Here is a 21,570-nt window from a genome sequence, read left to right as displayed (position 1 = left end):
TTTGTTTTTGTTTTTATTTTGTTTTGTTTTGGGGAGCTGATATGCTCTAGTCTAGTGAACATTTCCCTTATGTCTGTATGGTCTATGTCAGGGAGTCCTAACAGTCTGGTGTACCATATACAGGACTGAAAATATAACTCTGTATTCCCCTTGTCTTGTCAGGAACATGTGATATTTGTTTACACTCTGTGATTTATTCCCTCTTTGTTTATTTTGAGCAGTTATGCAGTATGACTTTGTATATGAGCATCTCCGAATGGAACAGGACAAAGTTGTCATAGAAATGAAATCCATATAATAAACTGCAACAATGGAAAACTGTATTTATAGAGCACAAAGTGATTAGCCATGGATTAAAAGCTTACTTAAAAAAAAAAAACTTTACCACTGCAAATTATTTCACAATTATTTTGTGAACTATGTAAAGCAACTCTTAAAGGGGCAATCCGAAGCTGAAACAATAACACCGGGGCATCCCCACCCCTGTTTTGGTCAAAAGCTGAGGGGTGTGATTGGAGAAATGTAAGCAAATTCATGAACAGAGCTAGGGATGCAAGGACTGATCATCTATGATATCAAAATGATAGTTTTAACTGTGTTTTGAGGCTAGACAGTGGTTTGTGACATTAACTTTAATTCTAAACATTGGCGTAAACAAGATTCTATTTTGGGTTCTAATGGTGTACGACAGTTGAACTAAGCTCATGGGGCATTTATCAATGGGAACATATCATTAATTAATCAGTCAAAAAATGGATGTTGCAACTGCAGATTGACCCCTTTAAGCCCTCTTTGGTGTGTGGGAGTGTTTCTTAGGTGTCAGTAAGTCAGTTAGTCTTTGGAGCTTATTAATGGCTTCCGTAGGAAACTCTCGTCCTTCAGAAATAGCCTGGTGATTGACATCTTCACATCCTCTTTGTGACATCGACTCTACAGGAGTTGCACAACCTTTCCCTCTCCTATTCATAGAAGTGACAGCAGATGTCAATACAACTCTTATCTATTCTCACAAATCTACTTGTGACGAAATGCCTCTCGGGTGTCAGCTTATCGGCTTCTCCAACTTAAAAAAAAAAAAAAGAAGAAAAAGGACGTTCTCTGAAGCGACGTCTCTCTATGTCTATCTATCTCTATATACACCAAGTTATTTGTGTTGCATTTTACGGCCTTTCTCAACGCAATCCCGGCTAACCCAAAACTATGCGTAACAGACGAGTGAATCTCCATGAGAGATTTAAAAATATGACTCATTAGTCACACACACCTGGTGACAAGTAGACATAACCCCTTTTCTTAGAAGGAAGTCATTTCCTGAAACACACATACACACAGAACATTTCTGTCAGTCCATCAGGTGTGTGATTGCCTTCCCTTACGCTACGCATTCCATCAGCTCTGGCTTAGTGAGTGTCTCATTCTGGAAGCCCTGCTCCTAGGAAGTAGGGAGATCTGTAGGGAGGTCAGAGGAGAGTGAGCTAAGCATACACGTATTTACCGTAACATTTATTTACGGGTCATGCACATGTTGTGACTGGTATTTTATTTCTGTCTGAATTCCCGTCTTTATATAATGAGTTATGATGTGATGACGTACAGATGGGAGCTGCCAGTGAGCACACTACAACATGCCCGCCAATAGTAGTGATCAGTAATATTACTGACACAGGCCTACCTCAGACAAGGGGTTTAAAGTTATCCGTCACGGCGACAGATTTCCGTCATATGGGTGACATGAGAGGTTTTGAGTAAGAATGATTGATTATTTTGGGTAAACCCCCCCCCCCCACTCCAGGACACACTTGAATGTCTAAAACTACTGTAGATAAAGAATGTAGAAATGAAAATAGACCTTTTGTACAGTATTTTCAAATAACTGTCCTTTTTCTTGCCCGAAATTGATTGTGACAAATGAATCGGTCATAAAACAATCTGTGCAACCCTCGATTTCAAAATTTCAATATGGCCCTTCAATATGACTTAAATTTCAGTCATGAGATTTTGTTGTTGTTGCTTTAACCACTGAGCCTCAGACCCTCATGTGATCTTTCGCTCGTCTTTGCTCCCTCTCTTTCTCTCTCCACCTGCTCTCTCGCTCTCTCGCTCTTTTCCTCCCCATCCAGTCTCCGCAGCAGCAGAGAGGATCAGGTTCATCCTGGGTGAGGAGGATGACGGACCCCCGCCCCCTCAGCTCTTTACTGAGTTGGACGAACTGCTGGCCGTCGATGGACAGGAGATGGAGTGGAAGGAGACAGCCAGGTGAGCGGTCATCTATACACATGAATATGGTGTACCGTACACACACACACTGACTCTTTCCTTTAGTTGGAGAGTTGGTCAGTAAATCACTCACACTCATGTGCGTCAGTTCAAATGTCATGGCTTTACACATTTAACTTGGGCCATCAAGGCTTAGTAATGTTAACCCCTTGTCAACAACACACACCCAGCTATGGTATATTGCAGTATCGGGTGTGTGTATAGATGTAGGGGAGTGTTTGTGTGTGTGTACATCAATTAGGGCTGGGAATTGCCAGGGACCTCACGATACTATATTAACACGATATTTAGGTGCAATTCCATACTGCGCTTGTATTGCAATTTGATGTTAGGAAGGTGTTCTTAATGTTTTGTACACTCAGTGTATGTCTGCTGCAGAGAGAGCACAAGAAAATTAGTTTTCATCAGTCATGAAAATAAAAAAGCTGAAAATATTTTGGCTCACATTTGAAGATGGAGAACAAGCTATAGGAAGACAAATTGTTTTCTTGCAGGTACAGCTGACTAGCGCTAACGCTCCCCAACAAATTATATATTTTTGTATTATTTAGTATTTTTTTAGTGACACTTGGAGTCAAAGCATCAATATATTATCGTTCAAAATAATTTTGCGATATGTAACGGTATACACCCCCCCCCCATCACTAACATGAATTCCTGCACAGGAGAATAGTGTGTCCTCCAGTGAACTCCTTGCCCACTCTTATCTGGATGAACAACACTGCACTGTCCCCTCAGCGAACCCAGAACACAACAACCTCAGTTACCTACCATGTGATCTTCTTTCTGGACAGGTGGCTTTCTGACAGCGCCTCAGTGTTGATTTCGGATACATTATGCCTTTTGCAGATGTAGGATTTCAATTGGATCACTCTTTTGTTGCTGTCATTTTTCTGCAAAGCAGGAAATGCAAACTTGTAGTGTATTTGAGTTTTAAAAAGGCTTCTAAAGTTTATCATTTCCACTTTGACATTTCAGACTTGATTTGCCCTAATGGAAAATGTCAAACCCTACAAAATTGTCCATTTAATTATAATAATTCACATTTCCTGTTGCTGCAGGATTCTTTTCCTGAACTGTGCAAACTGGCTCAAATTAAGATCCTACATATGTAGATGATTTAAGATTAAGCGGACGGATGGGGGGGGGATCTGATCCAACATCAGTATTAATACTCTGATGCGCTTAATACATATAAAGTTTCGACCCTAAGGGCCCTGGTCAAAAGTAGTGCACTAAATAGGGAATAGAGTGCCACTTAGGAAAACAAGCACAGTAATGAAATAGAAATGAACCAGTTCCTGGTTGGCTCAAAGTGACAGACGGGCAGACGAACAGACGGACGGACGGAGACAGTAATAGCATTGCAGGTGGAAGACAATGGACATTATCTTTAGGGAAACAAATGTCTGCTTTATACACCTCTGAGTTTCAGTAGTAGGCTTATCTATTATCATACAGCCACACACTGATACTCACACCCTATCATTTTCTCGCTCCCCCCTCTCCACCTCTCTCGCCCCCACCCTCTCTCTCTCTCTCTTGCCCCCACCCTCTCTCTCTCTCTCTCTGTCTCTCTGTTTCCTCCCTTTCTTTCTCACCTTACCACTCACTGACAGAGACATGTACACACATACTGAAAGATACGTGCTCCTTTACCCATTCACTTACAACCTCCAATAAACCCCTGCTGTAATACTTGAATCGAGTGTCTTAGCCCTAGTTCAAACATCGCCACTCTGAACAGAAAAAAAATGCCACTCTTTGGAAGAGCGTGGGTAGAGTGCCGTCTGAAACAGTGCGCCTCGTCGGACATTTGACGATAGTTCGGCAGCCTCTGACTCTCTTTTGGTGCGGTGCAGGTGAAGCACGCCTCTGTTTCATGCAGCGAGCCAGAGCAGTTCTTCCACTGTCGGGAGAAATGGTCATGCATATTAATATATGATAATGCAAATAAAGGTTGCTTTCTACCACACCCACAACGGAAGCACAGTCATGATCTCAGATTTTCAGTTGAGGCTAAGGCTCATGGTTAGCGTCGTTTTTGGTGTTCTTTGAAACCAGAAAAGACGGTTAAAACATGACTTTTCAACACAGCGGTTGAAACAGTCATAACCGATGGGCAATACATCAGCGTACAAATTGAATGTTTACGTTGCACAGTAGGCATAATATCGCTATCTCTAACAGATCTCATGGCCTATTATAGGGATGAGGAGACTCTTCCTGATTCCTTAGTAAAAGGAAGTTATGAAATCTGAAGACACGTTACATTAACTGGGACATTAAACCAATCATATTCACAGTTTCAAACATTAACTTCAGCAATGCACGCACAGGTGTGTGAATCATCTTTATTTGTATTTTTAGTGCAATAACTTGGTTTCTTTAAAACAAGAGGTCGGTGTTATGCCTGAATTTGACACAAAACCAACGAGGAAGTCTGCAACGGTTGTATGAAACCAATCAGTATGTCAAGCAAAGCTCTCAACCATGCCAGCCCATTCTTAATTTCTATTCAGTTCGCCTCGCCATATGTTCGGTGTCTGAATTGTGCGTTAGAAGATTTCAGTCCACCCCCAAACTCCCTGTGGGTTCCAGCTCCCTGTCCCCCCCCCCCCCTTCCCTCATCCCTGCCTCCCCATTAGAGGGAAAGTAAATCCCTAAGGCTGTAAGTGTCCCAGGGGTCCCCTACCCCTCCCTCCCTCCCTCCTCTCCCCTCCCCTCCGGGGGCCTGAATGGAGGTGAGTCAGGGGGACCGAGGTTAGATGAGGCCCGATGGAGCATGAGTTATGACCATAGGGACACTCTATCCTCCTAGGAAACCCCATCCCCTCACCCTCTCCTGGACCAGGTGAATAGCTCTTTGTTATGGAGAAATGTGAAGAATTCTAAAGGGATGAACCTCTCCCCCTCAAGGTTCTGACTGCCACAGAGGGTGTGTGTGGTCCTTGTCTTAGTTCAGAGGCTGTTATTTTAAGATGCTTTGATGTGTACGGTTACAGTGGTTCTACCTTTAAAAGTTTTGGAGCTTACGCCGCAACCGTTTGGTAGATGGTGACAGATTGTGGTAAATTGCGCCATTCTGGCAACAATGGCTGCCACTTAAATGACGTGCCATAGAATTCTGCGGCACCCCGCAAACTGTGCTGCAGTACGCCGCAACTTTTCAAGGAAGAACCACGACTTGGCAATGGAAAGAACCACGTTCAGCATGTAAATGTATAGTTTTTGTATTGGGTCGTCCCGCGTCCCCTGCTATTTTCCGTGAACAGTGATGAAAGCATGACATAGAGGTCAGTAACTTAAACATTGTTTTGTAAACTTTAAAAAAAGAACTGTCCTTGTCTCCTTTTGTCTTCGGCACGTTTTTGGCTGTGAAATGATATGAAAGGCTTTGTTGGGATTATAACTTACCTTGCAGAACCTGCACCCCCGTAATGACTTAACCAAGGTTATTCCCTTCTCTCTCTCTCTCTCTCACACTCTCACACTCACTCACTCACTCACTCACTCACTCACTCACTCACCCCATACCCTCTCTTTCTTTGTGTCTTAATCTATTTCTCTCTAGGTGGATAAAGTTTGAGGAGAAGGTGGAAAAGGGAGGCGAGCGTTGGAGTAAGCCCCACGTGGCCACCCTGTCCCTTCACAGTCTGTTTGAGCTGAAGACCTGTATCGAGAAAGGCACCATCCTGCTGGACCTGGAGGCCTCCACTCTACCACAGGTGGTTGGTAAGACAACTACACTTCACATAAGCCCCGGCATCTCACTGCACCAGACACGCAAAATCATCAGTCAGTGTGTCTGACTGTACAGTGCTTTTACAATTGGGACATTGCAAAACAGTGTTCTTTGAAACCTAGTGTCCTCAATATTGACATGCTCTTCATTTCCCTTTGCCCCTCTCTGCCCCCCCCCCCCCCTCCCTCTCTCAGAGTTGATCACTGACAGCCAGATCGAGATTGGTCAGCTGAAGGCCGAGCTGAAGGATCAAGTCATGTACACGTTGCTACGAAAACATCGTCACCAGACCAAGAAGTCCAACCTGCGCTCTCTTGCCGACATCGGCAAGACAGTGTCCAGTGCAAGCAGGCTGTTTTCCAACCAAGACCAGAATGGTAATGCAGAGGCCAGTTTGTTGCAGTCTTTATTTTTTGTCCTTACCTCCTCCTACCTACCTTATTCCATTCACATCTACAATGATAAATGTTTTACCTCTGGTGGACTTTAACATCAATTCTATAGGATATGGTGTAGTGTATGTTCAACATTATGGGCCATCATTTGATTGCATTAAAGATGTTATAGCTACATACAGTTGAATTCACAAGTTTACATACACCTTAGCCAAATCCATTTAAACGCAGCTTTTCACAATTCCTGACATTAAATCCTAGTAAAAAAATTAGGATCACCACTTTATTTTAAGAATGTGAAATGTCAGAATAATAGTAGAGAGAATTATTTATTTAAGCTATTATTTCTTTCATCACATTCCCAGTTGGTCAGAAGTTTACATACACTCAATTAGTATTTGGTAGCATTGCCTTCGGATAGCCTTTCACAAGCTTCCCACAAAAAGTAGGGTTAATTTTGGCCCATTCCACTTGACAGAACTGGTGTAACTGAGTCAGGTTTGTAGGCCTCCTTGCTCGCAAACACTTTCCGTTTCTCCCACAAAATTTCCGTAGGATTGAGGTCAGGGCTTTGTGATGTCCACTCCAATACCTTGACTTTGTTGTCCTTAAACCATTTTGCCACAACTTTGGAAGTATGCTTGGGGTCATATCCATTTATAAGACCCATTTGCGTCCAAGCTTTAACTTCCTGACTGATGTCTTGAGATATTGCTTCAATATATCCACATAGTTTTCCTCCCTCATGATGGCATCTATTTTGTGAAGTGCATCAGTCCCTCCTGCAGCAATGCACCCCCACAACATGATGCTGCCACCCCCGTGCTACATGGTTGGGATGGTGTTCTTTGGCTTGCAAGCCTCCCCTTTTTCCTCCAAACATAATGATGGTCATAATGGCCAAACAGTTCTATTTTTGTTTCATCAGACCAGAGGACATTTCTCCAAATAGTATGATCTTTGTCCCCATGTGCAGTTGCAAACAGTAGTCTGGCTTTTTTATGACGGTTTTGGAGCAGTGGCTTCTTCCTTGCTGAGCGGCCTTTCAAGTTTTGTCGATATAGGACTCGTTTTACTGTGGATATAGATACTTCTGTACCCGTTTCCTCCAGCATCTTCACAAGGTCCTTTGCTGTTGTTCTGGGATTGATTTGCACATTTCACACCAAAGTACATTAATTTCTAGGAGACAGAAAGCGTCTCCTTCCTGAGTGGTATGACGGCTGCGTGGTCCCATGGTGTTTATACTTGCGTACTATTGTTTGTACAGATGAACGTGGTACCTTCAGGCATATGGAAATTGCTCCCAAGGATGAACCAGACTTGTGGAGGTCTACTATTTTTTTTCTGAGGTCTTGTCTGATTTCTTTTGATTTTCCCATGATGTCAAGCAAAGAGGCACTACCCCCAATTGACTCAAATTATGTCAATTAGCCTATCAGAAGCTTCTAAAGCCGCGACATCATTTTCTGCAGTTTTCCAAGCTGTTTATAGGCACAGTCAACTTAGCATATGTTAACTTCTGACCCACTGGAATTGTGATACAGTGAATTATAAGTGAAATAATCTGTCTGTGAACAATTGTTGGAAGAATTACTAGTGTCATGCACAAAGTAGATGTCCTAACCAAGTTTTAATGACTCCAACCTACGTGTATGTTAACTTCCGACTTCATCTGTATATCTAGGTGGCTATAGACTGAACTATTAACCATGTGAATGTGCCTGGCAAGATTATTGTAACCCTGAGTGTTGATGCTTGTTTTTTTTTCTTCTAAATACTATCTCCGAAATGGATTCAGACTTTACAGCATCTGATTTAATTATTTATCAAAACCGTAACTGCTTGGATAGCCACTCACAGTAATATGGTACTGCACTTTGAAGTGTGTGAGATTGTTCTTGTTCTCTTTAACCTCTAACTGCGCTCTTTATTCTCCTTAGCAGACTAACATTCTCTACACTGGCTTTGTAGGAAAAGTCTAAGTTCTTGTCTTTTCTCTTCTTTTCACTTCTTTCCTTTCCCTGTCTCCCTTCACTCATTTACGCTCTCTCTCTGGATGCTCTGTCTGCACTAAAGCACGCAGTCCCCATGAACACCCCCAGCCCTTCCCCCACTCCCACCCCCAGTCCCAGTCCCAATTTGTGCCTTATGCAACCCCGCTCGGCTCTGAGGAACCGATAGAGGAGGTCCAAAGGAGCTCCAGCATGCAATACATCAGTAAGTCAGGTTATAATGCATTTATTACACATTTGATACCTTATTACGTCAGGTTATAACACATATGGCACAAGACTTGCCTGTGTAAGTCAGGCTATAATACATTATAACCAGGGGTTGGAACCAAAGTTATTTTCCTATTGTTTCATTCTAAACAGAACCACTTATTTTTGTTCCACTGTTCCGACTAGCAAAATAAAGTTCTGAACTTGAAGCGCTGGGCAGCTTGTTAGGTGGATAACAAGCTTGTGTGTGCAGAGCGGTACCAGAGTTTAAGTTTAAGTTTAAGTAGTTATTAAATCCCATGTGAAATGTAATAACTATGCCTATAGTGTCCTTAAAAAAACGTGAATTAATAACAAATCTCTATCATCTAAATCAAGTTTGTAACGTCAGTACAGTAGCCATTCTTCAGTTGTGGGGATGGGCAGGTAGCTTAAACACACACAGGCAAAGATGATCAGCTTGCTGCCAGCCACTGGAATAAGTTTCGATTTACAGTGTGAGGGCTTTGCATAGGCGCTTTTGTTGTGGGACTAGGAAAAAATGCCTGTAACGTAAAAGTAATATTATTAACTGGTTCCCATGTTTTTAAAATAACGGATCTGTTCAGAAACAGTATGGATAACTTTCGTTCCAGGTTCCGTTTCTGTTCCTTACAAAATGTCATTATTTTCCGGTTTTCAGTTCTGTTCCCTGAACCGGTTTCAACCCCTGATTATAACATTATAATGCATTATAACATACCCTTGTGTGGGATACTTTTGTAAGTCGGGTTACAAAACAATAAAACACTCTAAAACATGGACATTTTTCAGTAAGTCAGGTTATAATGCATTACAACACCCTAGTGTGGGATACCTGTGTAAGTCAGGTTATAATAGTCATATAACATTAGTCTATAACAGGTCATAACACCTACCTTGACAATAGTATATGTGCTAATTTGCGATCCAAAATCATATTGCTGATAATAGCATTGATGACTGAAAACAATACTCTCATGGGAAATCACAATCAGTCCACCATTTTTGGAGGATTTTTTTATACGACTGCATCAAACAGCATCCAAGTCAGTCTGTCATGCCCAGGGAACTAGTAAACAACCAACTAGCTAATGTAGGCCCTACTTGACTTTTGAACAACTTTGTCAGGTTAACAGAACTGCAATGCAAAGCCAGCCTTCTCACTGAGTCTGGCTATCTCTCCCACTCGCCCACCAAACCCACCATAGACTACAAACAAGACTGAGTGTCCGTGCCCTCTCTCTGCTTTGCCGTGTCAGTGAGTGACCAGTTGGCATCAGATCAGAGACGAACAGGGCACGGCAGTGGGAGATTTCAGTCAGAAGATCTGATCCACTGCAGCTGGCATCGGCCCTAAAGCTTAACTAAGCCCTGGCAGCCTTCCCGATTTTTATATTAGGCCTTCTGAAGTTTCTGTTCCTATTTTCTTCTGTTTCTCTTCATCTCCTTCTCTGAGATCAGTCTAATCTAACTGGGCCTTTTGTCTTTTCTGTGACTTGTGCTTTATCTTTCATCTCAGTGACTTTGTTGGACCCCAGGGTTGTGTTCATTAGGCACCAAACGGAAGAAAACTGCCTGAAACAGGGAGGGACTACCTGGTCCAATAAACACTCACCTCCACTTCAGAAAGCTATAAAAACCATTTGACTGTTTTGGGCTCTAATGAACACGGTGACCCCTCTCAGTCCTGGTCTTTGAACTCTGACCTCTGACCCCACAGGTAGCCCAGCCACGACCCATCGGAACCTGACCTCTAACAGCCTCAACGACTTCTCTGACCAACCAGATCGAGACCAGGTGAGGATATTATTGTGTGTGTGCGCGCATCTATTTGGGCACTCTAAATTTCAACTCCTGCTCTAACACTATGCAAGGTCAAAGATTGGGCACAGCGTGTGTGGTTGTATGTGATGGAGTGTGTTCCTAGGGGTGTGTGGCCTTGCTCGACTGATAAAGCCGATGAGCCCTGACACTCTCTCTTAAGTGTTTAGTGCCAATGTTGCTACTCCTCCTGAAGCCTGCTGAAACCAGTACACAGACACAGTAACTAACTCCGGGAATTACACTGACAACAGTAGCTCATTTGTCAAATAGCTCTGGCTTTTGATAAAAAACCAAGGCCTTGCTTAGTTGATCATCTCCTCACCCGAGGTCTCTGGATGTTTAGTTTTTTTTAACATTTCACTGGGACTAAGTAGTACATCAGTGTCCCACTTAGGCCTTAATTTGAATTTAGCGGCATATTGACCTAAAGGGAAGGGCTGGTATTCACCTGGCCTGTTATTCTGTATACAGTTGCACAGAGGTGAATATTTTCTTCTGTTGCTACTGTGTTACATTCTCATTACATATCATTATTAGAGACTTGTTCAAGTGTATAACCAATGAACAGAAAGGACTTCATTATGTGTCCTTTTTCAGACGGCTTGTGAGTTAGTGAGTCACAGAGTGATAAAAACGCTTTAATCTGTTTCTACAGACGCGACGAGCTGCAATGTTGCCACATAAATCAGCATGCAATGCCAATGTGCCAGGGACGAGTTGTACTGTGCGGCCCCATTTAATTCATGGAACTATGTACAATTTTGGAGCATGTGAAATGTCCATTGTTACAGTACCTTTGCTGCTCTTCTCATTCTTCTCTGATAAGGACAGTCGTTTCAAGCACCGTGTCTTTTGAATGGAGGTCAATGTGGGTCAAGGCTAGGATTTCATTGCTTTCTTTCTCTTTTTCCATCTCTATCTTTGTTTCTCATGCTCTCTCCTCTTGCTCTTTGTTCAACTCTCTCTCTCTCCCCTTTCTCTTTATCTCTTGTCCCCCCCTCTCTCTTAATCTCCCTTTATCTTCCCCCCCTCACCATCTGTAGCTGAGGAATAAGTTTATGAAGAAGCTTCCTCGTGATGCCGAGGCATCTAACGTCCTGGTCGGAGAGGTGGACTTCCTGGACACGCCCTTCGTGGCGTTCGTCCGTCTGCAGCAGGCTGTCATGTTGGGAGCTCTGACAGAGGTCCCCGTCCCTACCAGGTAACCTAATGACCTCTGACACCAACTACAATCACAATCACACCAGAACTAAACAAACCCACCAAATATACCACATATCTCATAGCCTGTAGAGCAGGCCTGGGCAATTCCAGTCCTCGGGGGGCCTGATTGGTGTCATACTTTTGCCCCAGCCCCAGCTAACACACCTGACTCCAATAATCGAATAATCATGATCTTCAGTTAAAAATGTAATTTGTTTAAATCAGGGGTGTTTGCTAGGGATGGGGCAAAGGTGTGACACCAATCAGGCCCCCACGAAGACTGGAATTGCCCAGGCCTGCTGTAGAGGATGATTGGTACTGTATTTATAGAGTTCAACCACTAGTGACCACTGTTTCACCCAATTTTGGCTTTTTGTTAACTGTCTATTTCTGAATATCCTTCTACTTTTTTCTCCGTTTCCTTTCAGGTTTTTATTCGTGCTGCTGGGGCCCAAAGGAAAAGCCAATTCTTACCATGAGATCGGACGCGCTATCGCCACCCTCATGTCTGATGAGGTACGTGACCACTGTGTCCAGCCCGCTTACATTGTATATTTACCAAGGAGTTGATACTGTCCAGTCTTCCTGGAGTTCAAGGGACTTGGTCCGTGTGAATGTATATTTTGTTTGTTAATCTGAGTGTGAGTCTATTGCTGCGCTGCTATGTTTGCCCTATGTTTAGTGAATGTCTGGCCAGCTGTAGTATTAAGAGATTAACATAGGCAGAAAGAGGACTCCAGGCCATATATAGCACCCAGGTGGCATGTGGCTCAACACGGTGTAGTCTAGGAAACTAAGATGTCATGTCTTACACAAGGCTTTCTGGATCCTACAGTTGTAATTATGAAATTGGCAAGGCTTACAAGGTTGATCTGGGATTGAAGTCATGGTACGGTTAGAGTTGATTTTAGCCTTATACTTCCACATTTTATTTTTTAAAGTTTTTTATTTCACCTTTATTTAACCAGGTAGGCCAGTTGAGAACAAGTTCTCATTTACAACTGCAACCTGGCCAAGATAAAGCAAAGCATTGTGACAAAAACAGTTACACATGGGATAAACAAAGTACAGTCAATAACACAATTGAAAAATCTATATACAGTGTGTGCAAATGGAGTAAGGAGGTAAGGCAATAAATAGGCCAATAGTAGCGAAGTAATTACAATTTAGCAAATAAACACTGGAGTGATAGATGTGCAGATGATGATGTGACAGAAGAAATACTGGTGTACAAAAGAGCAAAAAAAGTAAATAAAAACAATATGAGGATGAGGTAGGTAATTGGATGGGCTATTTACAGATGGGCTGTGTACAGCTGCAGCGATCGGTAAGCTGCTCAGATAGCTGATGCTTAAAGTTAGTGAGGGAGATTTAAGTCTCCAACTTCAGCGATTTTTACAATTCGTTCCAGTCATTGGCAGCAGAGAACTGGAAGGAAAGGTGGCCAAAGTGGGTGTTGGCTTTAGGGATGACCAGTGAGATATACCTGCTGGAGTGCGTGCTACGGGTCGGTGTTATGGTGACCAGTGAGCTGAGATAAGGCGGAGCTTTACCTAGCAAAGACGAGTCGTGGAACGAATATGTAGCGAGGGCCAGCCGAAGTGAGCATACATGTCGCAGTGGTGGGTGGTATATGGAATTGATCTTGCGAGATTACAGACGGTCAGGTCCATAATTATTGGCACCCTTGATAAAGGTGAGCAAAAAAATATGGTATAAAATAAAGAATACAATACTGTGCTGTATTGTATGATTATTTTTTTGCAAATGTTTTGCTCATCTTTATCAAGGATGCCAATAATTATGGACCTGACTGTTTATAGTTAAATAAAGATTAAATAAATAAATACAATATTTATAATTTTATTATCCGTGTAGCAAATCATATACAGTGCCTTGCGAAAGTATTCGGCCCCCTTGAACTTTGCGACCTTTTGCCACATTTCAGGCTTCAAACATAAAGATATAAAACTGTATTTTTTTGTGAAGAATCGACAACAAGTGGGACACAATCATGAAGTGGAACGACATTTATTGGATATTTCAAACTTTTTTAACAAATCAAAAACTGAAAAATTGGGCGTGCAAAATTATTCAGCCCCCTTAAGTTAATACTTTGTAGCGCCACCTTTTGCTGCGATTGCAGCTGTAAGTCGCTTGGGGTATGTCTCTATCAGTTTTGCACATCGAGAGACTGAAATTTTTTCCCATTCCTCCTTGCAAAACAGCTCGAGCTCAGTGAGGTTGGATGGAGAGCATTTGTGAACAGCAGTTTTCAGTTCTTTCCACAGATTCTCGATTGGATTCAGGTCTGGACTTTGACTTGGCCATTCTAACACCTGGATATGTTTATTTTTGAACCATTCCATTGTAGATTTTGCTTTATGTTTTGGATCATTGTCTTGTTGGAAGACAAATCTCCGTCCAAGTCTCAGGTCTTTTGCAGACTCCATCAGGTTTTCTTTCAGAATGGTCCTGTATTTGGCTCCATCCATTTTCCCATCAATTTTAACCATCTTCCCTGTCCCTGCTGAAGAAAAGCAGGCCCAAACCATGATGCTGCCACCACCATGTTTGACAGTGGGGATGGTGTGTTCAGTGTGATGAGCTGTGTTGCTTTTACGCCAAACGTAACGTTTTGCATTGTTGCCAAAAAGTTCAATTTTGGTTTCATCTGACCAGAGCACCTTCTTCCACATGGTTGGTGTGTCTCCCAGGTGGCTTGTGGCTAACTTTAAACGACACTTTTTATGGATATCTTTAAGAAATGGCTTTCTTCTTGCCACTCTTCCATAAAGGCCAGATTTGTGCAATATACGACTGATTGTTGTCCTATGGACAGAGTCTCCCACCTCAGCTGTAGATCTCTGCAGTTCATCCAGAGTGATCATGGGCCTCTTGGCTGCATCTCTGATCAGTCTTCTCCTTGTATGAGCTGAAAGTTTAGAGGGACGGCCAGGTCTTGGTAGATTTGCAGTGGTCTGATACTCCTTCCATTTCAATATTATCGCTTGCACAGTGCTCCTTGGGATGTTTAAAGCTTGGGAAATCTTTTTGTATCCAAATCCGGCTTTAAACTTCTTCACAACAGTATCTCGGACCTGCCTGGTGTGTTCCTTGTTCTTCATGATGCTCTCTGCGCTTTTAACGGACCTCTGAGACTATCACAGTGCAGGTGCATTTATACGGAGACTTGATTACACACAGGTGGATTGTATTTATCATCATTAGTCATTTAGGTCAACATTGGATCATTCAGAGATCCTCACTGAACTTCTGGAGAGAGTTTGCTGCACTGAAAGTAAAGGGGCTGAATAATTTTGCACGCTCAATTTTTCAGTTTTTGATTTGTTAAAAAAGTTTGAAATATCCAATAAATGTCGTTCCACTTCATGATTGTGTCCCACTTGTTGTTGATTCTTCACAAAAAAATAAAGTTTTATATCTTTATGTTTGAAGCCTGAAATGTGGCAAAAGGTCGCAAAGTTCAAGGGGGCCGAATACTTTCGCAAGGCACTGTATGTAAGCTTGTGAGATCAGTGTGGTAGTGCAAGGCTAGGTTGACCCTCATGCCTATTGACAAGACATTATGACAAGACAATCGTAAAAAGGAGCAGCCGCATACTGTACGACAGCTGTATCGTTTAGTGTTATTGCAGGGAAATGCCATATTCTCTGACTATTGTCTCCCAGCCTCATAGTAGGATATAAGGTGTTATAAAGACCAGCACTGCTCCTGCTTTAGAGTTTCTGTGATTGTAATCTCTCATGATTGTCACCATATTCTTATCCTGTGTTGGTGGATATCAGAGTTCTTATTTTACACTCCTAACCTCTCCTGCACTGCCCACACTGACCCACGAAATGTTTACAAACACTCCTCTCCCTCCGATTACCCATATTGCACCTGACTCTCATATTCCCCACACCCCCTTTTTTCCCAAGATTTCCTCAAGTTACAGTTTAACTAAAACCTGACTGTGGCTCTGATGCTGCTTTTTGACTGTAACACCAGTGTTTCACTTAGTGTATACTGTACCAGGCAAGTTATACTAGGGGAGTTGTGTTTACCTAGCTAGGGCTGACAGTGAGGACTTGTGAAGAGCAGAATCGACAACCCCCGCACAATCAAAACAGTTGCTTTCTGAGAAGCTGTTAAAGCTGAAAGTACCAGTGGCCTGGCTTTGGCCCCAAGTGAGAGCTGGTCCGCCGGAGCCGTGGCCCAGTGAGACACGGGTGCCGGCCCATGTAGATGGAAACGAAAAGGGCTGAGCCTTTTGGGTTAAACACCTGGTTAAATCCTGTATGTAGTGATCTGCCCTGGCCTGGCCTGAGGGGCTCAATACTCTGTGCCTGAGATTTACAGAGATACTCTCAGTGCAATAAGAGGTCCTGGTGGTCCTCTGTAGCTCAGTTGGTAGAGCATGGTGCTTGCAACGGCAGAATAGTAAGTTCGCAACCCTGTACGTAAAATGTATGCATGCATGACTGTAAGTTGCTTTGGATAAAAGTGTCTGCTAATTGGCATATATATGTATACTATTATTAAGAGATTATGGCTTAAATAGATTGGATACGGTAAGTCTTTACATAGAAATAGATGATAATGATTAGGATCCAATTACTCAGGTCACAATATGAGGAAGAGGCAAGTGTGAAACAAGAAATGTTTGGTTGTGTGCCGCTGTTGATGTTAATATGATTCCTCATCGGTTGTGTTGTGGTCAGGTGTTCCATGACATTGCCTACAAGGCCAAGGACAGACAGGACCTGCTGGCGGGCATCGAGGAGTTCCTGGATGAGGTCATTGTCCTACCCCCAGGGGAGTGGGACCCCGACATCAGGATAGAACCCCCCAAATCCCTGCCCTCGTCTGACAAGAGGTACAGCCCTGTCCCACACACCTCTGGTCCTAGAAGGGTTAAACAATTCTGTAAATGTTCCTAGTTCCAGGAAATTACTTAAATTGCGCATGTTTCTTTTTAAAAGTGACCCGGACTATTCCCTCTCTTTCCTCCAAACTTGGTACTCATGGTGGACCACAAACAATCAGATGTGTGTCGGAGAGTGATGTCTGTGGGTTAACCTACTGTGTCTGTCTGTATAGGAAGAACCAGTATAATGCTGGGGGTGGAGGGGATGGGCCCCAGATGAATGGGGACACACCGGGACATGACGGGGGTCAGGGAGGAGGGGGACATGGACATGTCGGAGAAGAGCTCATGAACACTGGGAAGTAAGGATGACACTGCTCATTACTACTAGCCTAAACCATATGATATGGTGTAGTCTTGAATAACAGAGCAGTCTTTAACTGTCAATACAGAGCTGTCTTCAACTGCCAATACCAATACCAGTACATTGATAGAATGTCACTCAGCAAGGGCCTCAACTCTCACTGAAATCAGAATGCAAAACTATTTACTTTTACACTGTAACTCCACGCATGTTTACTACGGAATTCCAGGAAATTACACCTCATGTGTGTGGCCAAAGCAAGACACTATTTACCATTGCCTTTTAGTTACGCTTTGTGCCAGACACTGATTTGTGATGAGACAGCATCTTTAGTTATCTCGTAAACCAGACCGATTCAGTAGCTACGCTGACCAAAACAGAATGGGGATCGTAGCGATCCGTCTCCTTTTACGAGGCTACGTCTTTAAATCATTTGCCAATAACAAAGAGTTTGTGGCATAAATGTAACATTTTACTGTCACATTTTCATTGTTAAGGTTTTGCGGCGGCCTCATTCTGGACATCAAGCGGAAGCTGCCTTTTTTCGCCAGTGATTTCTACGACGCCATTCACATCCAGTCGCTGTCCGCCATCTTATTCATCTATCTGGGCACCGTAACCAATGCAATCACCTTCGGAGGGTTGCTAGGAGACGCTACGGAAAACATGCAGGTGAGCCACACCTGTTTATGTCTTTGTGAAACAGATTCAGTTGAAATATTTATTATATATATTTTTTGCATAGGCATAACTGGATTTAAGCATTGGCAAATACTATATTAATAATTTGTAATGAGGGACAGGATATTGACCTGTGACCTCAACAGGGCCCCAGTTGTAGCATATAACTGGGACTCCTTGAGCATTTGCCATGACTGTACTATGACAACTTCTAAATCTAAATTGCTTTACATCTCCTTATAGCTCATCTTGTAATGTAGGCTATAATATAATTAACCTGACCTGGGACACAGCGCCCCACCCTACTTGTGCAGTTGCCACTAACTGTGTGTTAAGGGCATATGCCAAGACAGGTGTGTGTATATTGCTGGCTAGGATGATCTGGTTTACTGTAGATATGCAGACAGCTTGTTGACTGTTAGAGTATGAAGTGGGAGAGTTGGGGAGAGTACAACTACACCCCCCCCCCCCCCCACCACTACCACCACACACAGCAAGCTGCATCAGTCGTAGCTGAGTAAACGTAACTCCGTATACTGAACATCTCAATGGAGTTGAGTTGCAACATCTCAATGGAGTTCAGCTGCGATGAGTTTTGGCGGAGTGCATCGCCGACTATATCAAGTCGGTATCTGTCGAAACTTGTTCAAATGTAAAAAAAAAATGTATGCGTACCTTGTACCTATGTTTGGACTGTAATAGCTATGTTGTTTGCTTTGGGTGCTGTAGTTTTGGATAAAAATAGCATTTTATACAACCTCTGCCAAGGAAGCTGTTTGTAAGCAGCCCCTTTATTGCACGGCAGATTTTTTTATAGAATACAATTTTTTTTTAATAAAAAACTACGGATCCCAACTTCTATCGTATCGTATACTCCATTGGGAAACAGTGGATTACACGGCCCAATATAATTAAGTTATTAACAAAAACAATGGATTGCAGAACCCCAAAAAATAACATAGTTATATAGTACAAACATATGTATGCATTCAAGAATGCACATTTTTGCAAGTATCCACTGATGCTGACTTGATGTAGTCTAAGTGACAACTCAACTGTATTGAGATGTATATGGGGTTGAGTTTACTCAGCTACGTCAGTCGAGGCAGGCATGTGTGAGCCGAGGAGAGCTGGTCTCAGGGGATTTGGCTCCACTAGAAATAACTAAAGATCCAGATTACTCAGCTAGCCTCGTCACTGCCCCATCTCCTCCGTCCTCCCCCAACCTCACTCCACTGTGTGGGAGGAGGGGAAGGGAATCCCTCTCCTGACCTCTGACCTTTCCAAGAAGCCATAGCTATCCAAGCATTGGTGCACAGCGTTCCAGGCAGCGTAGCTCTGATCCTGCATCCCATCTGTCCGTTGGCTCCTACCCAGGCCTGGTGAGGGTGTGTAAAATACAGCTAGTATAAACACACAATGGCACAATGTGAACTTGAACAGGGCTGTCTGTCCTGATTGACCTGTATAACAGCTCTTTGTATGTCTGGAGCTGTGTGATGGGGGAAATAAAGCAAACGCTGAATCGGCAGATTGATATCATGATGTCGAAAGCTTAAAATCAAAAGAAATTACATTTGTCACATGCTTCATAAACAACAGGTGAAGACTGTAAAACGCTTACCAAAAATGTAGAGAGAAAAAAAGATGATTAATATGAAAAATAATAACACGAGGAATAAATACACAATGAGTAACGATAACTTGGCTATACATTGCCTTTGGAAAGTTTTCAGGCCCCTTGACTCTTTCCACATTTAGTTACTTTACAGCCTTATTCTAAAATGGATAAAAAATATATATATTTTTTGCAATCTACACACAATACCCCATAATGACAAAGCGAAAACAGGTTTTTAGATTTTTTTGCTAATTTATTAAACCTAAAAAACAAATACCTTATTTACATAAGTATTCAGACCCTTTGCTATGAGACTTGAAATTGAGCTCATGTGCATCCTGTTTCCATTCATCATCAATGGTGACTTTAAAACTGAGCAATCGGGGGAGAAGGGCCTTGGTCCGAGATATGACCAAGAAATCGATGGTCACTCTGACAGAGCTCTAGAGTTCTTCTGTGGAGATGGGAGAACCTTCTAGAAGGACAACCATTTCTGCAGCATTCCACCAATCAGGCCTTAATGATAGTGGCCAGACAGAAGCCTCTCCTGAGTTAAAAACTATTTGATACATTATAGCCTTATTGTAAAATGTGGAAAAAGTCAAGTCGTCTGAATACTTTCCTAATGCACTGAATACACAGGGTACCAGTACAGAGTCGATGTGCAGGGGTACACGGTCATTGCGGTAGATATAGGGATAAAGTGACTAGGCAACAGGATAGATAATAAATGGTAGTAGCAGCATTGTTTTATTTTTATTTCACCTTTTATTTAACCAGGTAGACTAGTTGAGAACAAGTTCTCATTTACAACTGCGACCTGGCCAAGATAAAGCAAAGCAGTTCGACACATACAACAACACAGAGTTACACATGGAATAAACAACATACAGTCAATAATACAATAGAAAAAGTCTATATACCGTGTGCAAATGAGGTAGGATAAGAGAGGTAAGGCAATAAATAGGCCCTAGTGGTGAAATAATTATAATATAGCAATTAAATACTGGAGTGATAGATGTGCAGAAGATGAATGTGCAAGTAGAGATACTGGGCTGCAAAGGAGCAAAATAAATAAAGTAAATAACAATATGGGGATGAGGTAGTTGGATGGGCTATTTACGGATGGGCTATGTACAGGTGCAGTGATCTGTGAGCTGCTCTGACAGCTGGTGCTTAAAGTTAGTGAGTGAGATATGAGTCCCCAGCTTCAGTGATTTTTGCAGTTCGTTCCAGTCATTGGCAGCAGAGAACTGGAAGGAACGGCGGCCAAAGGAGGAATTGGCTTTGGGGGTGTCCAGTGAAATATACCTGCTGAAGAGCGTTCTAGGGGTGGGTGCTGCTATGGTGACCAGTGAGCTGAGATAAGGCGAGGCTTTACCTAGCAAAGACTTATAGATGACCCGGAGCCAGTGGGTTTGGCGCCGAATATGATGCGAGGGCCAGCCAACGAGAGCATACAGGTCACAGAGGTGAGTAGTATATGGGGCTTTGGTGACAAAACGGATGGCACTGTGATAGACTGCATCCAATTAGTTGGGTAGAGTGTTGGAGGCTATTTTATAAATGACATCGCCGAAGTCGAGGATCAGTAGGATGGTCAGTTTTACGAGGGTATGTTTGGTAGCATGAGTGAAGGACGCTTTGTTGCGAAATAGGAAGACGATCCTAGATTTAATTTTGCATTGCAGATGCTTAATGTGAGTCTGGAAGTAGAATTTATAGTCTAACCAGACACCTAGGTAGTTGCCCACATATTCTAAGTCAGAACCGTCCAGAGTAGTGATGCTGGACGGGCGGGCAGGTGTGGGCAGCGATCGTTTGAAAAGCATGCATTTAGTTTTACTAGCATTTAAGAGCAGTTGGAGGCCATGGAAGGAGAGTTGTATGGCATTGAGGTTAGTTAACACAGTGTCCAAAGAAGGGCCAGAAGTATACAGAATGGTGCCGTCTGCATAGAGGTGGATCAGAGAATCACCAGCAGCAAGAGCGAAATCATTGATGTATACAGAGAAGAGAGTCGGCCTGAGAATTGAACCCTGTGGCACCCTCATATAGAGACTGCCAGAGGTCCGGACAACAGGCCTTCTGATTTGACACACTGAACTCTATCTGAGAAGTAGTTGGTGAACCAGGCGAGGCAGTCAGTTTGAGAAACCAAGGCTGTTGAGTCTGTCAATCACCACATTCTTATAGGCAGAGTCGAAAGCCTTGGCCAGGTCGATGCATACAGCTGCACAGTATTGTCTCTTATCGATGGCGGCCATCTTGGCTCTCATTGTATGTGATGAGTCAAAAGAGTTAGTGCAAAAAGGGTCAATGCAGATAATCCAGGTAACT

At 42.8% G+C, this 21,570-nt stretch overlaps 1 protein-coding gene across 2 annotated transcripts in view; it reads left to right on the top strand.

The window, feature by feature from the left end:
* Positions 1 to 21,570, top strand: part of LOC110509568 (electrogenic sodium bicarbonate cotransporter 1) — a 72,976-nt gene that overhangs the window by 22,761 nt on the left and 28,645 nt on the right. For both annotated transcript variants that reach the window (XM_036967513.1, XM_036967514.1), the window contains exons 4-12: positions 2,121 to 2,256; positions 5,852 to 6,012; positions 6,217 to 6,399; positions 10,384 to 10,460; positions 11,531 to 11,688; positions 12,119 to 12,206; positions 16,419 to 16,573; positions 16,798 to 16,926; positions 17,426 to 17,600. In XM_036967513.1, coding sequence (XP_036823408.1) covers positions 2,121 to 2,256; positions 5,852 to 6,012; positions 6,217 to 6,399; positions 10,384 to 10,460; positions 11,531 to 11,688; positions 12,119 to 12,206; positions 16,419 to 16,573; positions 16,798 to 16,926; positions 17,426 to 17,600 — 1,262 coding nt within the window. The remainder of the gene's footprint in view (positions 1 to 2,120; positions 2,257 to 5,851; positions 6,013 to 6,216; positions 6,400 to 10,383; positions 10,461 to 11,530; positions 11,689 to 12,118; positions 12,207 to 16,418; positions 16,574 to 16,797; positions 16,927 to 17,425; positions 17,601 to 21,570) is intronic.

The sequence above is a fragment of the Oncorhynchus mykiss genome, chromosome Y, assembly GCF_013265735.2.
Source record: "Oncorhynchus mykiss isolate Arlee chromosome Y, USDA_OmykA_1.1, whole genome shotgun sequence".
In the NCBI taxonomy this organism is placed as follows: Eukaryota; Metazoa; Chordata; class Actinopteri; order Salmoniformes; family Salmonidae; genus Oncorhynchus; species Oncorhynchus mykiss.
The sequence above is the reverse complement of the archived record's forward strand: the minus strand, read 5'-3'. Positions and strand labels throughout refer to the sequence as shown.